This window comes from Wasmannia auropunctata, unplaced genomic scaffold (genome assembly GCF_000956235.1).
Source record: "Wasmannia auropunctata unplaced genomic scaffold, wasmannia.A_1.0 LD336000.1, whole genome shotgun sequence".
In the NCBI taxonomy this organism is placed as follows: domain Eukaryota; kingdom Metazoa; phylum Arthropoda; class Insecta; order Hymenoptera; family Formicidae; genus Wasmannia; species Wasmannia auropunctata.
In genome coordinates, this window is record NW_012026890.1 from 3,155,067 (window position 1) to 3,174,554 (window position 19,488).

Here is a 19,488-nt window from a genome sequence, read left to right on the forward strand (position 1 = left end):
CCTCGCGTTTGCCTCGATCGAAACGCAATCTGCGAAAATTGTATTGCGGTCTTCGATCGAACGTGTTACGCGCGAGTACGAAGTTACGTACGAATTGAAATTTAACGACTGATCGTTTCAATTTACAGCCGATTTCACCGGACTGCTAATTAATTATTAAAATTTGGAATCGATCAATTTATTTTATTAAACTAAAATCTCAATCTTCCTTTCGGAAGAGGCTTCGAATCTAACGAAAGACAAAGATTCAATTGAATTAATCGAAATTAGTGACAGTCGCTTTTGCCGATCCGCATCGATTAAATCTTTATTTATTATCAATTCAGGTATCATAATTCGTGAACGATGATAATTATCGAGTAAATATTTCTTATTTTTAAGTGACTACATGTATATAAACGTATCTTTAATTTATTCCCTCGAAAAAAAAAAATTAGGAAAGATGAACGTCAGTCGTCCATCGCGAAAATTCGTAATATCCATATCCATCTGAAAAATGCATTTTCGGTACGTAAGCGGCTCTCGCGTGGTAGCGCGCGTGTAATGATGTCAGAAGAGGGAATGTTGCGTGAGGATAATGATATAGTCGGTAAACGGGAGAAGAGAAACAAATACAAACACTCACTTGCTGCTATAACACACTTTATCAAAATCCAGCAGAGCACGCCGCTCGAAACAGTTCCAGCCCTTTTTCGTCTTCTCTCGTTTCTTTTTTTGTGTTTCGTTTTTTCTTTTTATTTTTTTTTTAAATCGATTCGAAAATACGCTACGAAGAGTCCACGCGTGATAACGTTCACACGTCGCGCGCGCGTGTCCACGCCTGAGAGAGAGAGAAAGAGAGAGAGAAAGGTACGTACGGGTGTCGCGTCGTCCGCGAGGAACGTTAACGGCTACCTGCGCGATTCTTACTGCGGCGATCCGCTTTGATAATTACAACGTTGCGAACGGTTGCGAACGGTGTGTATTTACCATGGGATCCAACGTCGGGTGAGGAGAGGAACACGGTGGAGGACGGCGGGACGGGTGAGGGGAGGAGAAGAAGTGCGCTCCTGCCGGAGGATCCCTTTCCGCAAATGCCAGTCCGCCCTCTCGCACGCACAGCTGATTATCGATTAATATAGTTGTTGATTCCACGCTTGCGAGGAGCTTCATTGAATTATCCTTCCGATTGAACGAACAAATCGCGTGGGTAGACTCTCTGTCTCTATCTCTGTCACTTTCCTCCCTTCTCTCTCTCTCTCTCTCTCTCACTCTTTCTCTCTCTCTCTCTTTCATCTCTTTCTCCCTCTCCTTTTCTTTCACGGGGTATGCTTATTTTACGAACGCGAATATCGATGATGCTACCTTTGGCGCGCACTTCCTCCTTTATATAATAGGATTACGAGGTGAGATTGCGAGAGGAGTTTCAAGTCCGTCATACAGAGACCGCGCGGCAACCCGAGTTCACAATGCCGAAGGATCGGGGAGAAACGGCGGGGTTGCCCTCAATTCTCCAGAAAGGACACGAATTGGGTGAGCTTCTGCAGCTGCTCCTCCGTCAGGCAGATCTTGTCCGATTGACTGTACTGTTCCTCGTCGACCGTTTGTTTGCGCGGTTGCACTACGGCACCGTCAACGGTCCAGCCCCTGTCGATGGCGGCCTGTCGCGCCTCGTCCGACGACATTCCGCTCATCGTCGCCATGGTGGTCAGGTTCAGGGAGGAGTACGCCTTCGATATCAGCCTCATCACCCGCTCTCGAACATTGGCTGCAAAAATCGGGGTCGAAAAATCGGCGGGGGATTCCGTTTAGCGTGTGTGCGCACAGAGGTAACTCCTCTCCGTTTTAATAAAGTACGAGAAGTTCGATTAAAGAGTGACTTCAATACTGGCTGGGCAGATTCCGCTTGAATAATCGATTATCGGCCGGCGTTGTAAGCGATAATTATGTAGACGGTGGGTTTAATAACAATTGATTGTCGTTAATTATAATGAGGTACATATTTAGTCCTCGCTTCTACAGATGTAGGGCGCTAAATAAGGAAAGCAACTTGCCGTAGTTAACGCGAAGTTGACCCGCGTATTATATTCATTGAAATACCAAAATATTCTCTTATATTATGCTCAACGAATGTGATTATTGCAATAACCGAGAGGCATACATGCGCAAACGGCAATATATTAGAATTATTTGAAAGACAGTAAATGTCGGATCTGCATTCAACGACTTAACAAATTTTTATCGTCATTATTATAACCGATAATCCCCGGAGGGAGCGTTCGGGACAATTACGCATTCCCATACGTGCAATTATCTTTTTACAGATATTTTCTTGCTTATACAAGAAAATACAAATATTTTCTCGCTCAGGTGTACAAGAAGAATATAAGAAATATAATTCAACGACCGATATCGCTAATTATTATTAATTCTGTCTAAGCAAACGAAACGTTTTATTTTACTATTTTGCCTTACTGACTTACCTTTGAGGGCTACCATAACGTCTTTGATGTCTTCGCTCCATTCCACGTTTAGGGCCGTGTGAACCGCTGGCCAGTTGCGCTGCCACATGCATTGCCCTACCGTCCACACCCGTCCGAGCTCCTCGTGCGCGGCCTTTAAGTCCGCAGGGATTCGCTTCCAGAGGTACTTCGCGTTGCATCTACGACCGCAAATCGTTCATTCAAGCGGGCCAATCGATAAGGAGAACCGGCCGTGCTGCCGGGCATCTCGAGCGCGTTGCAAAAATAAGATCAATCGCGAACGACTCGGCTGCTTCGGCTTGGCGAAAGGTGCATGAAAATTATTTCATGCATCTTATTTTTTATGCTCTTGATGCGAAGCATTCACTGAGCTCAGTGTCGCGAGAAACAGAGAAATGAAGAGACTCTCAAGGTGTCTTAAGTCGAGATGTTTCCTCGAATAATTATGTATGCAAGAACGAACGCAACGCATAAAAAATAAGAAATAGCTCGATCGTAGATAAAACTTCTGGGTCTTAAGACTTCCAAAATAACACAAATAAAAGAACGCTTTGATCGTGCGTCGAAATAAATATAAACAAAAATATAAAATCGCGTACTATTTTTAATAAAACTGAACATTCTCAAAATTTGAAGCGGAAATATGAGGCAAGCTAAAGCTTTTAAACATGTATCAGGAAACAAAAAAATATTGTAAAGACATTTATTTTTTCGGCAATAATTGCGCAATTAAACGCTTGTATGAAAAAATTATAATCTAGTAATTAATAGTTTATAAATATAACTAATTTATAAACTATTTATTTTAAATTAAATTTCTTTATATTTTTTTGTTTCCTGATACAGATTTAGGAGCTTTAGCTTGCCTCAAATTTTGAGAATGTTCAATTTTATTAAAAATAGTACGCGATTTTATATTTTTATATCTTATTTACTTTGACGCATAATCAAAGTGTTTCTTTATTTACGTTATTTTTGGAAGTCTTAAGACTCAGAAGTTTTATCTACAATCGAGCTTATAACTAGAGTTGTAACTAAAATAATAAATTAAATCCATTAAAGACAAATCTTTATCTTCGAATTTATATCTAAATTCAATGCAACTACTTAAATATTGCACAAAAATATGCATAAATCTAAACAAATCAAAAACTTTGTTCAAGAAAATATCACACATCGTATATTAATAATGATATAAAAGCAATACAATTATAGTGGTCTTATATAAATCTGTTAATCCAATCCAACATATTTTAAGAATATGCTTTATTATATATTTTATCATCTTTTACTGTTTTTCATTGTGCTTCATTAAACTGTAAAGTAGTTATTCAATAGTTTGACAACATAATGGAGTATAAACACTTAAATGTCAAAGAATTTTACATATAATTCAAATATAAATTATAAATTATAATAAACAAGGCTAAGGCTAATATTTCATTTGTTCATTCTCGTCATAGCATTTTTCAAGCCTATTGATTGGCTGTAGGATAAAGAGCTCCAACAACTCTTTCTTGCAGCTAATCAACAGGCTTGAAAAATTTGTCATACCACAGAAAATGGATAAATGTAATACCTAGTAGTCCTAGTACCCTTAATTGGCTGCAGGACAGAGAGATTCTTGGATCCCTTTATCTTACAGTCAATCAACAGACTTGAAAAATTCGTCGTACGATAGAAAACAGATAAATGTAACATTACCCTAAAGGTCTCAATCTACGCACATAAGCACATAAATCGTAAGTGAAGTACTATCTTAGCTTGATTTATTAATAAAACAAGCAGAATCAATAAAATATCTGCTCAAGAGATAATGGTATAATCCTTAGTAAGAGATTAAATCAAACGAATGGCAATAAAGTGAGAAGATTTTCTACTCACAAATCATTCTGGTGGAGGTAGACAGCCAACAGTTGCATGTAGGCTTGTGCGGTCATGACCCCGGTCGGCGACTGAAACGGCAGAGAAGATACACAAGTAATTAAAAATCCTCCGCTCACCGAACGGCAAAGTTCGATACAAAGTGTATTTTACTATCCGGCACGCGCGGCGATGAAGCGCGAGCGAAAACGACGACGGAAACGACATAACCTACAAAGCGCTCTCGCCAAGAGCACGGGACTCACCTCTAGCTCGCCCACCTCTACCTCGTTCATCAGTTTGTGAAGCTCGGCCGAGCAACTGGGCACCATGATGACGACGGTTTCGCTGACTATTTCGACGACACGAAGTCCCAGAGACGCGCCGACATGGAGACCGCGAGAACGGGGCAGCCGAAGCGGCGAGACCAGACGAGGAGGACGCGATGACGCGACGGGGACGCGAACAGCTGAGCCAGCCACTGGCCGGAACGCGCGGCGCGGAATCGAGAACGATCGGGAAACTGACGGGGCAGCGAGCGCCATCCCTCGTAGAGCACTGCGTACCGCGTTGGTCCCTTACTGTGTACCGACCGTGGAGCATCAATTGGAATCAGCGCGCGGGAGAGAACTTTGTTATCGACGATAACGTTAATTGCTGTCGGTAAATATATTTACTGTTTGATGATACAACTATTTTATTTGTATATTTCCGCCCACAATTTATCGGCGGCCGGGTTCTCAAACGCATCGCGGAAGGAGAGGTTTTAATCTTTCGCGAGGGGTACCGTCCCTCCCCTCGCCCCCCTGCCCCACCTCGTCCCCTGTCAAGCCACTCATTGTGGCAATATACAGCGGAGAGAAGTGGCATCCTGTATCGGGGAGTGTTAGAACGGCGATGTTTAATTCGCACTGACCGAGGTGTATGGAGGCGAGATGTAATTACTTGTAAATAATCGCCGAAGGTGCTAAGTGTCCTGAACGTTAAAAATGACGATGACATGGAAGCGGACTGAGGAACATTCGGCAGTAGGTGAGAGGAACTGAATTACATGGTATACGCACGTATGTATACGTGTGAACGAATAACCCTCGGCCGCCGCGCGAAACCTCGCGACATCCTGGGAGGTGCCCTCCCGAGTTCAGATAAATTCTTCGTTGCGTCGCATCCGCGAACGGGGACGGGTGGGCCGCGTACTTACGCGTCCTCTCCCTCCCTCCCCTCCCCCCTCCTCACGCAGGCTCGTTGGACTCGTGTCCGAAATGTCGAATTTGCAGCTTGTGTACCTCTCACGCATGACATTTGCGCGCATATACCTATTGGAATATTTACGTGACAGCGTATTATTCAAATGGGACGCGATTAGCAAGTTGTCTCAAAAGACAATCGCGATCCTCGTGCCTTCGGTTGATTTAGAAAGGGTCCCCCTTTGCCGTCGTTACAGAAAACTACGTTAATTAATTCAGACCATGTTTTTGATGTAATTCCATTATTAAGTCATGATGAATGAATAAATATCTCATTGAAATGCATGCTGATTATTTGTTGGGGGAAAAACACCGTACACGTCACACTTCACTCACACGTTTACTTTGTTTCTATAAACTTGCCATAGAATTTATCATTTTGTAGTATTTGGAAGTCGATCTGAAGATACAAATTTTTTTATATTCTAAAATTATTTTTAAATTGTGATGTAAGATTGAGTAGATGAAATGTTGGATTTAATATTGGGCATGCAAACCTCCTCCAACGAATTGTAATCTTGAAGTCAACATAGAGAGGACGATGCTCTATGACAATTGTTAAAACATAGTTCTTATATGTTGTATAATCCTATAATTGCAAAAAAAAAAACCATAAATCCTGAAAAACCTTCCTGAATGCCGAAATCAGTACACGTATCCTATATATTTATTTTTGTATTTTATCACTTTATTTAGCCATCCATAATTTTGCACATCCAATCCCGCACGCAATATGCTTAACGGTCGGGGAGGTTGTACAAATAACTGCGGAATGTGCAGATTGGTATTACGGCCGCAGCAAGTTTAAGGGTACAAGTGGAATTTTTCCAAAATCCTTCGTACATATCCTACAGAAATCAACGAATACGGATAATTTAGTGCAGGAGATCACTAGCGTCTTGCGAGAATGGGGGCATCATTGGAAACATTTATACATGGTATGTATAGAGCTAAAAAAAACAGTTCATGTTTTTATTTCCAGAAACAGAGAGAATATTTACGGATCTAACTTGATAATTTATATTATGTATAGACACATTCCGAGCACTTCATGGCGATGCAGCAGCAAATTCTGGATGCGATTGGGTACAGAAGCAAGATTTTGAGCGGGACTTTGACGGTAGACGAGTTAAAGGATATGAAGAGATTGGCGACGGCGAGGATAGACACCGGAAATCAACTGCTGGGCTTGGATATGGTCGTTCGGGACGAGCATGGAAATATTCTGAATCCCATGGAGACGAGCACCATCCAGCTGTACTACCACCACGAGACTGCTGCGGAAAGGATAAGGAAAGCGTGCAATGAAACCAAGAAGAAGCCCTATAAGCCACAAGTACCTGTGTATTCACATATCTTCTTCGTCAGCGTGAGAAATTTTGTATGTAAGATGGCGGAGGACGTAGAGCTGCTGTTGACGTTGTATGACGGCAGAGAGATGAAGGCTATCACGGAGAATTATGTGGTGTCGTGGAGCAAAGAGGGTCTCGCTCGTGACATCGATCAGTTGCACAATCTTAGAGTGTTGTTCACGGATCTCGGTTCCAGAGATTTGACGCGGGACAAAGTTTACTTAGCCTGTTACGTGATTAGAATAGGCGGTATGGAAGCCAAAGAACCGGATCACCGTCGCTCGAGTGTCGCGCAAGTCAATCAAGTCAAGACCAAGAGCGCGGAAATTATGAGGCGACCGTTCGGTGTAGCCGCGATGGATATTACCTTATTCATCACCGGCAAGCTCGAGGGTGATGTTGAGCAACATCATTTTATACCCTTTGTGCAGTAAGTACATATTTAAAGTACTTCGACTTTGTGAGATTCTTATCAATAGTACAGCCATTCCTGATTGAAGGAGCTAAAGGAGAGCAATACGATCGCTCTTACAAAATTGAGATAGAATCCGTTTCGTTGGTCTCCTGTCTTTGTTTCAGATGTTGTGAGAAAGACAGTCTCGATGGCACATTACGTAGAATTATTGCGCAGAAAGAGGCAAATATCCAGAAACATGTCAACGGTAACATTGCCAGTGTCACAGGTGGACAAGGATTGTGGACTAGCTTGAAACTGTTAAGGGGCGATCCCAAACAGGTGAATCTTAAAATAAATTTCTATTAAATTATTCTATAAATGTTGTAAGAGAAAAATTATATTCTGTAACTTTGAATATTCAAAAGGTGCGTGATGAAAATCCACATTTGGTACTCGGTAATGTTGCTATCGCGCGTAAAATGGGATTCCCAGAAGTTATTTTGCCGGGTGACGTACGCAACGATCTGTATCTAACGTTAATTAGCGGTGAATTCAGCAAAGGCTCCAAATCTACGGACAAAAATGTAGAAGTAACGGTTAGTAAGAGTATACATTTTTTTAAAAATGTATGCATTCTACTTTATATATATTATACATGAGTATTTTACTTCTTTTTAAAACTTCTTTTTTAAACAGGTTAAAGTGTGCAATGAACATGGCGTAGCGATACCCGGAGTTATGACATTAGGAGGCGGCGCGTCTCCAATTGACGAATACCGTAGCGTTATTTATTATCACGAAGACAAGCCTAGATGGTGCGAAACGTTTAAGATTGCCATACCTATAGAGGAATTTAAGCAGGCCCACTTAAAGTTTACGTTTAAGCATCGCAGTTCGAACGAAGCGAAAGATAAGTCTGAGAAGCCGTTTGCTTTAAGTTACGTCCGATTAATGCAACGCAATGGAACAACTCTACAAGACATACAACACGAATTGTTGGTTTACAAATTGGAACAGAAGAAGTACGAGGAGAGCGATATATCCTACTTTAAATTGCCATCAACACGTGGAGAATTGGTATACTAATTTATTTAAATGACGAGATAAAAAGAAGTTTTATATTTTTAAACGTTGCACATTTTATTTACTTTTTTTTTCGTTATTTTTGACTGTGATTTCAGGCTGAATTGAATATGGAGAAGAAGCCAAGTTTAGGATCGCTAACATTAAGCAGTAAGGATAGCTTTTTAATAGCGACCAACATTTGCTCAACTAAATTAACCCAGAATGTAGACTTATTAGGTTTACTTAATTGGGCGTCACACAATACGGACTTAAAGGAATCTTTAGCTGCTTTAATGAAAGTTGACGGGGAGGAAATAGTGAAGTTTCTGCAGGTACACTAAGTCTGATTTATCAAGAGTAAAGATTATGCATAATGAAAGATAATATTTCTGTAGGATAATTATATTAAAATTGGCATTATGTTTTTTTAGGATGTTTTGGATGCTTTATTTAACATCTTAATGAGTAATTCGGACAGTGATGTCTACGACGACATGGTCTTTGAGTGCCTTTTATATATCATCGGACTCGTGTCCGATAGAAAGTATCAGCACTTCCAACCAGTATTAGATTTATATATTTCTGAAAGTTTTTCTGCAACTCTCGCCTATAAGAAATTAATTGCGGTACTATGCAAACGTATAGACAGCGTCAGCAATGGCGACGGTCAGGAACGAGATTTATTGCTTAAGACAATGAAAAGTCTGCAGTACTGCATGAGATTTATTGTCGAATCTCGTCTTTTATTTACTGAGTAAGTTTTATTCATTATTACATATATAATTCTTTTTTTTTTGTGTACATTATATATTTGTAAATGAAACGTTTTATACAATTATTGAAATAGGACTGCGAGTGTATATTCCAAAAAAAGAAGGCTGCATGATTTTTAATAATTATTTGCAATTTATTTTCAAAGGCTAAATCAGGATGAAGAAGAATTCTCACAAACCTTAACTGATCTATTACGATCTATCGTTAATCTCATGAGTCACGAAACAGATGGTACTCTGTTGGTTCAAGGCGCCTGCCTAAAGTACCTACCGACAACGATTCCTCATTTATTGAGAGTTTATAGCGGCAAGCAGCTGAGCACGATTTTAACGGATTTACTTGTGACTCTACCGATGGGTAGATTAACCAAACAAAAAATGATGACAGTGAACGACATCGTTCACAGTCCGCTTTTTTTGAACGTGGACTGTAGGGCGATTCTATTGCCACGAATTACTATACTTGTGAGAGACTTATTGGAAGCCAAAGAGGAGGTAAGATGTTGCGAAGTGCGCTGTTTCTTAATGCTATTTCTTAACTTGCAATTTAAGCGAAATGTGGAATGTTCATATCACTTATCTGTATCTCATCAAAAAAATAATATCAGTTCATATACTTATATATTTTCGCAACACTTCACGAGGAATCCTAACTACAGATACATTTACATGTAACATATAAATTTGATCGAATTCATAAATTTTTACTTGCATTTAATATCGTTCAGCGAGACGTACGATAAATGTCATTGTTCGTGCTTTCCGTGCAGCCTGCGCTCCTTCCGCCACGCATCTTTCTGTGATTCTTCTTTCTCAAACTTCTCTTGTTACAGAGGATGTCTTTATTTTTTTTAATTGTTTATGATTTGTTTGTGATGGTTAAATTCTTTATTAAATTCTGCTAGCCGATTTTTTAATTTTCCATTATATAAAGAGAGAAATAGTTGCATATGTTATTAACCGTGATCTCTCAGAAAATTCAATGATAATTAAGATTTAAGTTGCATTTTCTGAAAATATAATATATTGAAAGACATCCTTTATTCTTGGTAAAGCATGCGAAAAGAAATGACTTGATTATGACTTGAAAGAGATTGAAACTTGGAATGTAGCATGTGTTTGTCCAGTGATGTTATTGTATAATGTTTATCCTGCATCGTGCGATTGGTCTTTACGTAAAATTATTTGATATAAAGTTTATGCAATATAAAAAACTTAGAATTATTAGATAAAATTAGAGAAATGATTAGATACTTTTAATCTACTTTTTTCTAATCTACAATCTATATTTCTTTAATAATATTAATATTTTATATTGCGTTTGATGGGACTGCGTCTTTTCTGCAGTTCTACATTTACATTGGTGTCGGGAAATTTCCAGTAACGTAGCTGTATACGTCCTTAGAAAATGGTATTGTTTTTTTTTTTCAACTAACAAGGGTTGTTTCATTTTTTTTTTTGTACGGTTTGGTTTTGGTTAATGGCGTTTAAAGGGGCTATCGAGTACGCCTGGAAAGAGCGTGGCGAAGGTAGCCAGGCTGCTCGGCGAAAATCGGCATCGACTCAACCAACATCGCGGCTACTCCGAAGAGGTAATTTTTGTCATAAATGCAGGAAATCTTATGCGGTTAAATAATACGGTTTTTTTTTCATGGCATTATGATTTTGAGATTATTTAATAACATACAGAACTTTGATGTACCTTGCACTCTTGTGTCTCTATTGTGTTGCATTACAATTTTAGCATCGGTGATCCGCGTTTACGTGAGTTATTTTTTTTTTGTATGGTGTACAGATTGCAGAGTGTATATCCATGTCATACACTAACTTAGATGTTTAGATTTATGTATTTTTGCACAAAATAATCCTTTATATTTATACTTTATAGGCGCAGATATAATTTACAAAGCAATCTATTTTGTACATCTGTTTTCTTATGTTTCAATAGGTGGAATTATGCGTCAAGATATTATCTGACATCCTGGAACTGACTTTTAGAAAAGACGTAGGTAACACAGTTTCAGACGTCAAGGAGATAATGTTAACGGCCTTGCGTACCATTATACAGACGGTTATATCAATGGACAGAGAAAATCCCTTAGTTGGAAATTTAGTCTCAGTAATGCTGGCAATATTCAGGTACATTTTGAGATTCTAAAAATGTAGAACAATTGTGTAGAAATACTGTGAAAAGAACGGAGATCGAGACATAATTTTGATTTTCTCAATCTTTTTTTTTCCAGACAAATGACACAACACCATTACGAAGTGTATATCAATCATTTTGGGACAAAAATTGATTTGCTCGACTTTCTTATGGAGATACTGTTAGTTTTTAAAGATCTGGTTTCCAAAAGCGTATTTCCAGGGGACTGGAGTGAAATGATCATGCTTCAGAATAACATAATTTTAAATTCTTTACGGTACTTCTCGGCCACAATTAGAGATTATTTTTTCACCGAGTTTGAGCAACAAGCGTGGTCAAATTTCTTTCATTGCGCTATTGCGTTCTTAACTCAACCTGCCCTACAACTGGAGACGTTTACATCAACAAAACGAAATCGTATTATTAAGCGCTACAAAGATATGCGCAGGTATGTCTCTTATATAACATGATAATTACACAGAATGTTTCAAGGCTCACAATAAAACTGAAGACTCAAAACAGAAAGAATACTATTTTTAATATCGAGACAAAAAAAACAATTTTTAGTCGATACATTTCGTGTATAATTATATTTATTAAATATTGTTAAATATAAGGGGCAAATAAAATGAAATGAATATTATCTTTTCTTGCGTTACAGAGCAACCGTGTTCGAAATTAGATCTATGTGGTTCAACTTGGGCCAACACAAAATACTGTTTGTGCCCGCTTTAGTTGGTGCCATCCTTGAAATGGCATTAATACCCGATACCGAATTAAGAAAGGCTACAATACCCATCTTTTTCGACATGATGCAATGCGAATATTATAGTTCACGTATAGTGGAAGGATATGGGGATACTAAGCGCGATCCTGCTCATATCAAAGCTAATTTTGCAGAATATGAAAACGAAATGATTGCAAAATTGGACATTCTGGTATAGTATCTTGTATACATAATTTTCAAATACTGAAACAGAACAGAGCCTGTATTGAAAATTTCGGTAATTACATTACTGATAAGTTCCTTTATCAAAGTTTGGTCTACTACTATCTACAGGTCGAAGGAGGCAGAGGCGACGAACAGTTTCGTATACTTTGGTCTGACGTTATGGGCTCTTTATGCGAAAAGCATTCTACAATGCGGGAGCAAGGCTTACGTTTCGTAGACACTATAGCTAGACTCATGGAACGCTTATTGCAATATCGCGATATTATTCACGCGGAATCCCAAGAACATCGTATGCCGTGCTCTGTATGTTTATTGGAATTCTATTCTGAGATTAATAGAAAGGAAATGTATATCAGGTAAGCGCAAAAAATCCGTAGTTTATTTTTTATAATTCAAATGTTTCAATTGCGTATTTCATATTTGATTAAATCAAAAAATTAGCTTAGATTTTTTTCTAATATTCCAGATATTCCGTAAATACATAATATAAAAAATAAATGTGTATTAAAATATATTATGATTCTCTTATATAGATATGTGAACAAGCTGTGTGAATTACATCTGGAATGCGACAACTATACAGAAGCCGCTTATTCTTTAAAGCTTCACAGCCACTTATTAGCATGGAGTGATCAGCCTTTGTCACCCTTGTTAATATCACACAGGTAATATTACCAGAATAAATAAATAAATGGTTTACTTGTATTTACAAGTATAGACTTGAAAAGAGAAAAATGAAATTAAAATATTAAATCATTATATCATTTTTCTAGATATCCCTTATGTCAAACACACCGTGAATTGAAAGAGGCCTTGTACAATGATATCATCGATTATTTTGACAAAGGAAGAATGTGGGAGTGCGCGCTTGTCGTTTGCAAGGAACTAGTCTCGCAATACGAAGAAGAAACATTTGATTATTTGCAATTGTCTCTGCTATTAATACGTATGGCAAAGTTTTATGACTGTATAGTAAAACAGTTAAGACCTGAACCAGAGTATTTCAGAGTCGCGTATTACGGCAAAGGACATCCTGCTTTTCTTCAAAACAAGGTACTGCCGCGCGTTTAATACATCTTTAATCTTTAAACTTATTCGTTTTTATTCTTCATTCAATGAGATAATATGTTTGCGGTATAGGTATTTGTTTATCGAGGAAAGGAATACGAACGACTTAGCGATTTTTGCACAAGAACACTGAATCAGCTACCGAATGCAGAGCAAATGAATAAATTGTCTCCGCCCACCACAGAAATGCTAGAATCGTACCATCAGTATGTACAAATCAATAAGGTAGAACCACTGATGGATGAAAAGAGGCACCGTCTAAGTGGTAAACCAGTTACTGCAGAAGCAGTTTTAAGGTGTGTATTCAACGTTAAATTACAGCGTAAAAATTTTTATCAATTTTCTACTGTATTTTTATGACCATCATTGTCTTTATGTCCTAGATATCATCGTGTGAATGATGTGCAGCGCTTTAGATTTTCAAGACCCGCTCCGAGAAAGGAAATCATTGCGGCAAATAGCGATAAGGATAAAGAAGTAAATACTAGCACCAATAACAGCAATGAGTTCGCCTCATTATGGCTGGAAAGAACAGTGCTTGTTACAAGCTACCCGTTGCCGGGTATTCTTCGATGGTTCCCTGTGACGTCTAGCGAGACATACTTAGTCAGTCCATTGAGGAATGCGATTGAAACTATGGAGGCTACGAACATGGCATTGAGGGATCTCATTATTGCTAACAAGTTTGTATAATATTTTTATATTATATTCCCGAAACGAGTAATAATTTTATATTACAACAGCCTTGTACGTTTTAACTTAAAACTTTTAACGTTTTAATCAGTCTCTTAAAAATCAAGGCTTATATGGATCAAATCTCGAGATTAAATCTGAGATTTGTCGACTATGAATAGATCGTTTTTACATAGAATCACACGTCATTCCATATATTTTTATAAATTAGGCAAATACAATACAAAAATTTTAATACAATAAAAAATTGATTTACTTATTTGTTATATTTGTTCGTCATCTCACGATATAAACTACTATTTTGTTACGCAGGGGTGATCCCAGTCTTCCATTAAATCCTTTGAGCATGAAATTGAACGGCATATTAGATCCAGCTGTTATGGGTGGTATCGATAATTACGAAAAGGCTTTCCTGAACGCAGAATACAGAGATAGTCATCCGGAAGATAGTTCAGACCTCCTCAAGTTGGAAGGTCTTATTGCAGAGCAAATCCCTCTACTCAGTGTAGGTCTGCAGTTACATAAAACACGAGCGCCCACCGAGTTGGGGCCGTTTCATCAACGTTTAGAGCAATGTTTCATGTCGATGCGTAATCAAGTAGAAGCTAAATATGGAAAAAGGGTAAGCTTCTAACCAAGTTCAACTTAACACCTATCAAAATAATAATCAAGTCGATATACACGCATTAGATTTCTAAATATATAATTTATTCTATAACACAGACCTGCGATTTACAAATTGAAAGCCTAACGCAAACTGTAACAATGCGGAGACCACCAACATCGAGAGGAGATAATCACTGCCTGTCTGAGTCAAATATGAATAATTCAGAGTAAGCTTTTCCGTCCACTTTTTGGAGCATGCACGTTTACTATTTTATTAATAAGTTTATATATCGTAACTAACACAAATATATAATACTATTGCATAGCATGTTATTGCTATATCATTATAAGAAGGCAATGGTAATATTAAAAAAAGATGTTAACTGCTTTTTAAAAAAACAACATTAAATGGCAATTGTTTTTAACATTTATTTGCATTATTGCACCTTTATTTGCATTAAATTTTAAAATAACGCGGCTGCGAGACATTCCTCTAGGCAGTATTATAAGTAAAAACAATGCGAATGTGGGTGTGTGTATTATGCAGAATGTCTAAGATCATTGTTGATCTGGGAGACCCTGTGTAAATAGCGAAATAATTACATAGCTATTTCGTAATTACCCCATTCAGCTGTGCAACTCACTACAGGGTATCCTCACTTACAAGATCACAAGTTGCAACGTTCAAGTCGCTTACATCGTTCAATTTTAACAACAGCACATCTCCGAGTAATGCTCAAAGCGTCAATTTGTCAAGGTAAAGTCATCATATCAGTGTTTAACTTAGCTTCAGCACTAACTAAAAGCATTTTCTTTTAAATGAATTAGTGTAATCCTGATTATTCAAAACAACAAAGTATTTATGTGTCTATATACTTTGATTTTACTTTGATTTTACTTGAATATCTAAATATGCAATTTTTAATTAATTGTCATTAGATGCACGGATTCATTTAGTATGTTTTTATGAAATTCACGTTTCTACATTTATAGAAGATGAATAATATAAAAATGTCGTGTTTAGAACATGATAGAAAAGAATGCAATATGATTTCAGGAATATTGCTGTTGGACCTGATAAACTCTCGCATAATACCTTATTATCCTTTCTTCGCACTTAGTATTCCTGTAAATGTTCTTTTTACATTTTACATTTTTTTTTTTTTTTTTTAATGAAAGCACACAATAATGCTTAATATATCTTGCTTGTTTTATTTTTGTTAATTTTTGCGATGCAGTAAATAAATTTATATATATATATCCCATCACACGTATTATACTAATTTGCACTAATCTATGTTACTTCATATACATGTGTGTTTCGAGGGTAGGTAACTTTCAGAAAACAATAACATAATTAGCATTGAGTAAATAATATTAAAATCCATATAAGCAATTTTTTTTTAATAATGAAAATGCAGATTTTGCACATATAATAAAATAATAAAAACCATTTTGAATGTCATATAGCCATATTTCTTTACATTATATATATCATTTTAAATATTTAATTCTAAATGTATGCAAAAAGTGTATTATTAGTTTTTTTTATTGCCATTTTTATATCTCTTGTTACACTTGTTTATTTCACTTTTTATCTGCATGATTTTGTTTTGCATATTTCACAATATCATAAATATCCCTGGAATATACATATATCTCCTTCAACTGGCAATCTCTACTAAACTTCCTAAGTCTACAATAACTACGATAGGTAATTAAAAATATAAGTACACTTGTGTTACGAGATTATTGCAAAGCTCGAATAGCATCGCAATTGATTATTAGATATTTCTCTTACTATGCTGACCCCTCAACATATAATGAGTAAAATACGAGCGTACACACGACGTTTAGAAAATTTTAACAATGATTGTAAATTTTAAATTTGTTCCATTGTCAAATTCAATCGCTTATCCACTCAATTATGAGTTGCACATTGTCCAAACTCTAGTAGTTGATCTCTATCTTTTCGATCTTTTTGATCCAGTTACTTGGCTATCTGAAAGTTTTTCCTCTTTCGATGGAGAACATCTTTGATCGCGGATATTTGTAATCTGTAGGACCAACTCCATGCGTTCGCACATCTTGTCAACGGCCTCTTTGCAAAAGGCATTGGGAAATTCGAGCCCGGGAACGTACAAGAAGAAGGACTCGAAGCGTAGAAGCTCGCGAAAGAGCGACTCTGCCACAGTGACGAAAACCGAGCAACCGACCAGCCAGTGGTATACCACGACCGAAATATCCCACAGTTCAATTCAGCAAACACCATCGCCTGTTACATCGTTAATATCGAATTTGCACTCATCAACGCATGTATTCGAGCTTCGACAAGAGGTAAAGATTTTATGGACATTTCTTTGTTGCTCGCGATTTTAAAGTAAATATAATTGGAACGCGCTTCTCTGCACGCAGCTCACACCTAAACGTCCCCTGAGATCGGAAGTTGAGAAAGAAAGGAGAATGAGTAATCGTTGGTCCGGCCAGTCTCACTATTTAAGGAACATCAACAATGGCCTGGAACCAAGCGGCTTAGGGAAGGGAAACAGAGACAGCGTCGGCACAACCGACAGCACAGCGTCCGAGGACGATCCACCACCGCCGCTGCCGATTAAGATGCGCGAAGCCGATTATTGCAATCTTCCAGAGGAGGTGTCTACGAATCGGTGTGCGACTACGTTGAATAATCTGAACAAGTCTTCGGGACAGTGGAAGAACAAGTTGCCGACGCCCACCGACGACGATGTGGACAGTCAGGCTAAACCGCCGACACCGCCACCAAAACCGAAAAGACCGATTCACAATTTGAACAGGAACGTGCTTGCCACTAACGACGTGGAAAATTCACCTGTCGAGGATTCGTCGATCGCATAATCGTAACGTAAAATTCTGCAGACGCCTCACCGTTGACCACCTTGCCAAGTGTTGTGAACAAAACAAGCGTCCATCCACGTTTACAAAAAAAAAAAAGAAGCGTTTTCCATTGATTTTTGTACGGTCGATCTTTAGAAAAGAGTTACCATTTATTAGAGTTAGCGTTATAATATATTTCTTTGTGCCTTTCTTTCGCGGTTTAGGATAAGCCGAATAAGTATACGCTAATTGTAACCAATCTTTAACGAATGTGTATTCTGTACAACAGAAGATATTGCTTTATCTGTACTGGGCGAGCAATGTCAATTGACAAAGGAATCCAAAAATTAATGTGGATTTAAAAGACATAATTTTATAATTTATAGCACGCACATGTGACGAGGACTATAATAACGTCGGTAATCTAATACTATAGCAATGCATTTGTTGTATTTCTATTCTTATATATAGCGAAGCTTTGTGCTATATTCAGAAAGATTCCAGATTTTTATAACATTATCGATAAAACGGTGTAAAAAAAAAAAGGAGGGTATTTGTGCTTATACAAGAATGAAAGTTAACTTTTAACAATCATTCGAACAAGCACATTTTTATCGAATATACTTTAATATTGCTTCATTGCAATTCACATGCTTGCTGTAATATCCATTACAATGCGTAGCATACTACATAGTAACGTCCATTTTTTCGATCAAAGACGTCATTTCAATATGACTTTGGACATATATATTTATGGAAAATATATATTTTTTATAAATTTTGATATGAAACGTATACACGCGCATAGCTTTAATTGTAATGAAAAAAACTTTGGAAACCTTTTACATTTTATACTAACCATTTTTGAACGGATTTGCTATCAATAACATAATATCCATTAAATGTAATAATAACAGTTAATGTTTTGCAATTTTTTATTTGTTACAATATTCTAATTTATTTTACAAATTCAATTTTTATAACATAATTATGAGAGTAGTTATAATTTAATCGCGACATGTAGTTATTTAAATATTACCAAGAGCCATTGTGATCTAGTGGTAAAACAATTTATATATGTGTTACAATGTTTATGTAAGTCATTCATAACTTGTTAACAGCGAGACTGTAGTCTTATATGTTGACTTATTTTTAAAAAAAGCACAAAAACATATTGAGAGATTGTTTACAAATATATTCAAGAATAAGTATGCAGCAAATGATAATGCATATGCTTTTGCATATTTGTTTTTCACCCAAAATGAATAATGTACTTGTAATGATTGCATAATAGTCGTAATAGAGTCATGACAAGCCCATGACAAGCTGCTTCCTAATTGAGCACAAAATCAGAAGTTTAAGTGGACTACAAGGAGCTATAATCGTATAATTGTAACGACTTTATAATCAGGGTACCGACTTGTATTGCCTTTTAGTTACAGCACGTTCTAAAAACTTATCTAATCAGAAACAGCCTTTCATACACGTTGATATACAAGTTATTTATTATTTCGTTTTTTTTTTCATCATTATCATTTGAGTCTCATGCCAAAGAGATTAGTGCTTTATTTATTAAAAAGCGTTTAGAGCATTATATGTATTGCTGAGGAAAAGGAATATCGTGTAATATATTGATATTTATGTAATATGCACGAGAAGATCAGCAAAAAAAATAACGAGCTTGATATAGTTTATTCATTATTACACATATAATAAATTAATGTAACAAAGATCTGTATTCAAAGTTATTGTTCTTACGTTCAACTTGTTTACTTGTTTTTACGGAGTAAACCTCCATAAAAGAAAAATATATATAGCCATATGTTTTGAACAGAGCATTTATGAATACAGTTCTTAGCTTTGACAACAATTTTGTTATGTAATCGAAAAAATTGACAATACATTGAGTCTAAAAATTAAGAAATTTAACATAGTGCCATTTGCTTTCCTAATTACATAATTAATTGTTCTTATTTAATGTGCCGTCTTTGTATTCTAAACTGAATCAATG

General features: G+C 36.9%; 2 protein-coding genes across 8 annotated transcripts; one reads left to right on the plus strand and one right to left on the minus strand.

The window, feature by feature from the left end:
• Window positions 1-280: 280 nt before the first annotated feature.
• LOC105453365 (COP9 signalosome complex subunit 8) lies at window positions 281-4,802 on the minus strand. The gene is made up of 4 exons (XM_011695253.1): window positions 4,592-4,802; window positions 4,347-4,417; window positions 2,463-2,641; window positions 281-1,747 (listed from the first exon to the last, which is right to left on the minus strand). Exons 1-4 carry the CDS (start codon window positions 4,655-4,657, stop codon window positions 1,485-1,487), a joined length of 579 nt encoding a protein of 192 aa, XP_011693555.1. The 5' UTR covers window positions 4,658-4,802; the 3' UTR covers window positions 281-1,484.
• A 342-nt stretch (window positions 4,803-5,144) lies between these two features.
• LOC105453366 (dedicator of cytokinesis protein 1) lies at window positions 5,145-19,402 on the plus strand. Of its 7 annotated transcripts, none has more exons than XM_011695254.1 (23): window positions 5,145-5,357; window positions 6,269-6,510; window positions 6,606-7,354; window positions 7,507-7,660; window positions 7,747-7,917; window positions 8,018-8,398; window positions 8,503-8,718; window positions 8,818-9,140; window positions 9,306-9,654; window positions 10,653-10,751; window positions 11,108-11,298; window positions 11,403-11,753; window positions 11,967-12,243; window positions 12,366-12,613; window positions 12,791-12,922; window positions 13,031-13,310; window positions 13,398-13,621; window positions 13,709-14,008; window positions 14,331-14,640; window positions 14,742-14,851; window positions 15,256-15,381; window positions 16,688-16,961; window positions 17,040-19,402. In XM_011695254.1, exons 1-23 carry the CDS (start codon window positions 5,315-5,317, stop codon window positions 17,496-17,498), a joined length of 6,009 nt encoding a protein of 2,002 aa, XP_011693556.1. In that variant the 5' UTR covers window positions 5,145-5,314; the 3' UTR covers window positions 17,499-19,402. The 7 variants fall into 7 exon arrangements, with proteins under 7 accessions (XP_011693556.1, XP_011693557.1, XP_011693558.1 ...); XM_011695255.1 differs by having other exon boundaries at window positions 15,274-15,381; XM_011695256.1 differs by having other exon boundaries at window positions 15,292-15,381.
• Window positions 19,403-19,488: the final 86 nt, after the last annotated feature.

Excerpts from the sequence above, each read along its gene's own strand:
- LOC105453365 (XM_011695253.1), bottom strand. The coding sequence starts at position 4,657 with ATGGTGCCCAGTTGCTCGGCCGAGCTTCACAAACTGATGAACGAGGTA. Across the intron at positions 4,418-4,591 it reads TAGAGGTGGGCGAGCTAGAG|TCGCCGACCGGGGTCATGAC; the intron begins GTGAGTCCCGTG and ends CTGCCGTTTCAG. Across the intron at positions 1,748-2,462 it reads CGTTATGGTAGCCCTCAAAG|CCAATGTTCGAGAGCGGGTG; the intron begins GTAAGTCAGTAA and ends CGATTTTTGCAG.
- LOC105453366 (XM_011695254.1), top strand. The coding sequence starts at position 5,315 with ATGACGATGACATGGAAGCGGACTGAGGAACATTCGGCAGTAG. Across the intron at positions 10,752-11,107 it reads ATCGCGGCTACTCCGAAGAG|GTGGAATTATGCGTCAAGAT; the intron begins GTAATTTTTGTC and ends ATGTTTCAATAG. Across the intron at positions 11,299-11,402 it reads GTAATGCTGGCAATATTCAG|ACAAATGACACAACACCATT; the intron begins GTACATTTTGAG and ends TTTTTTTTCCAG.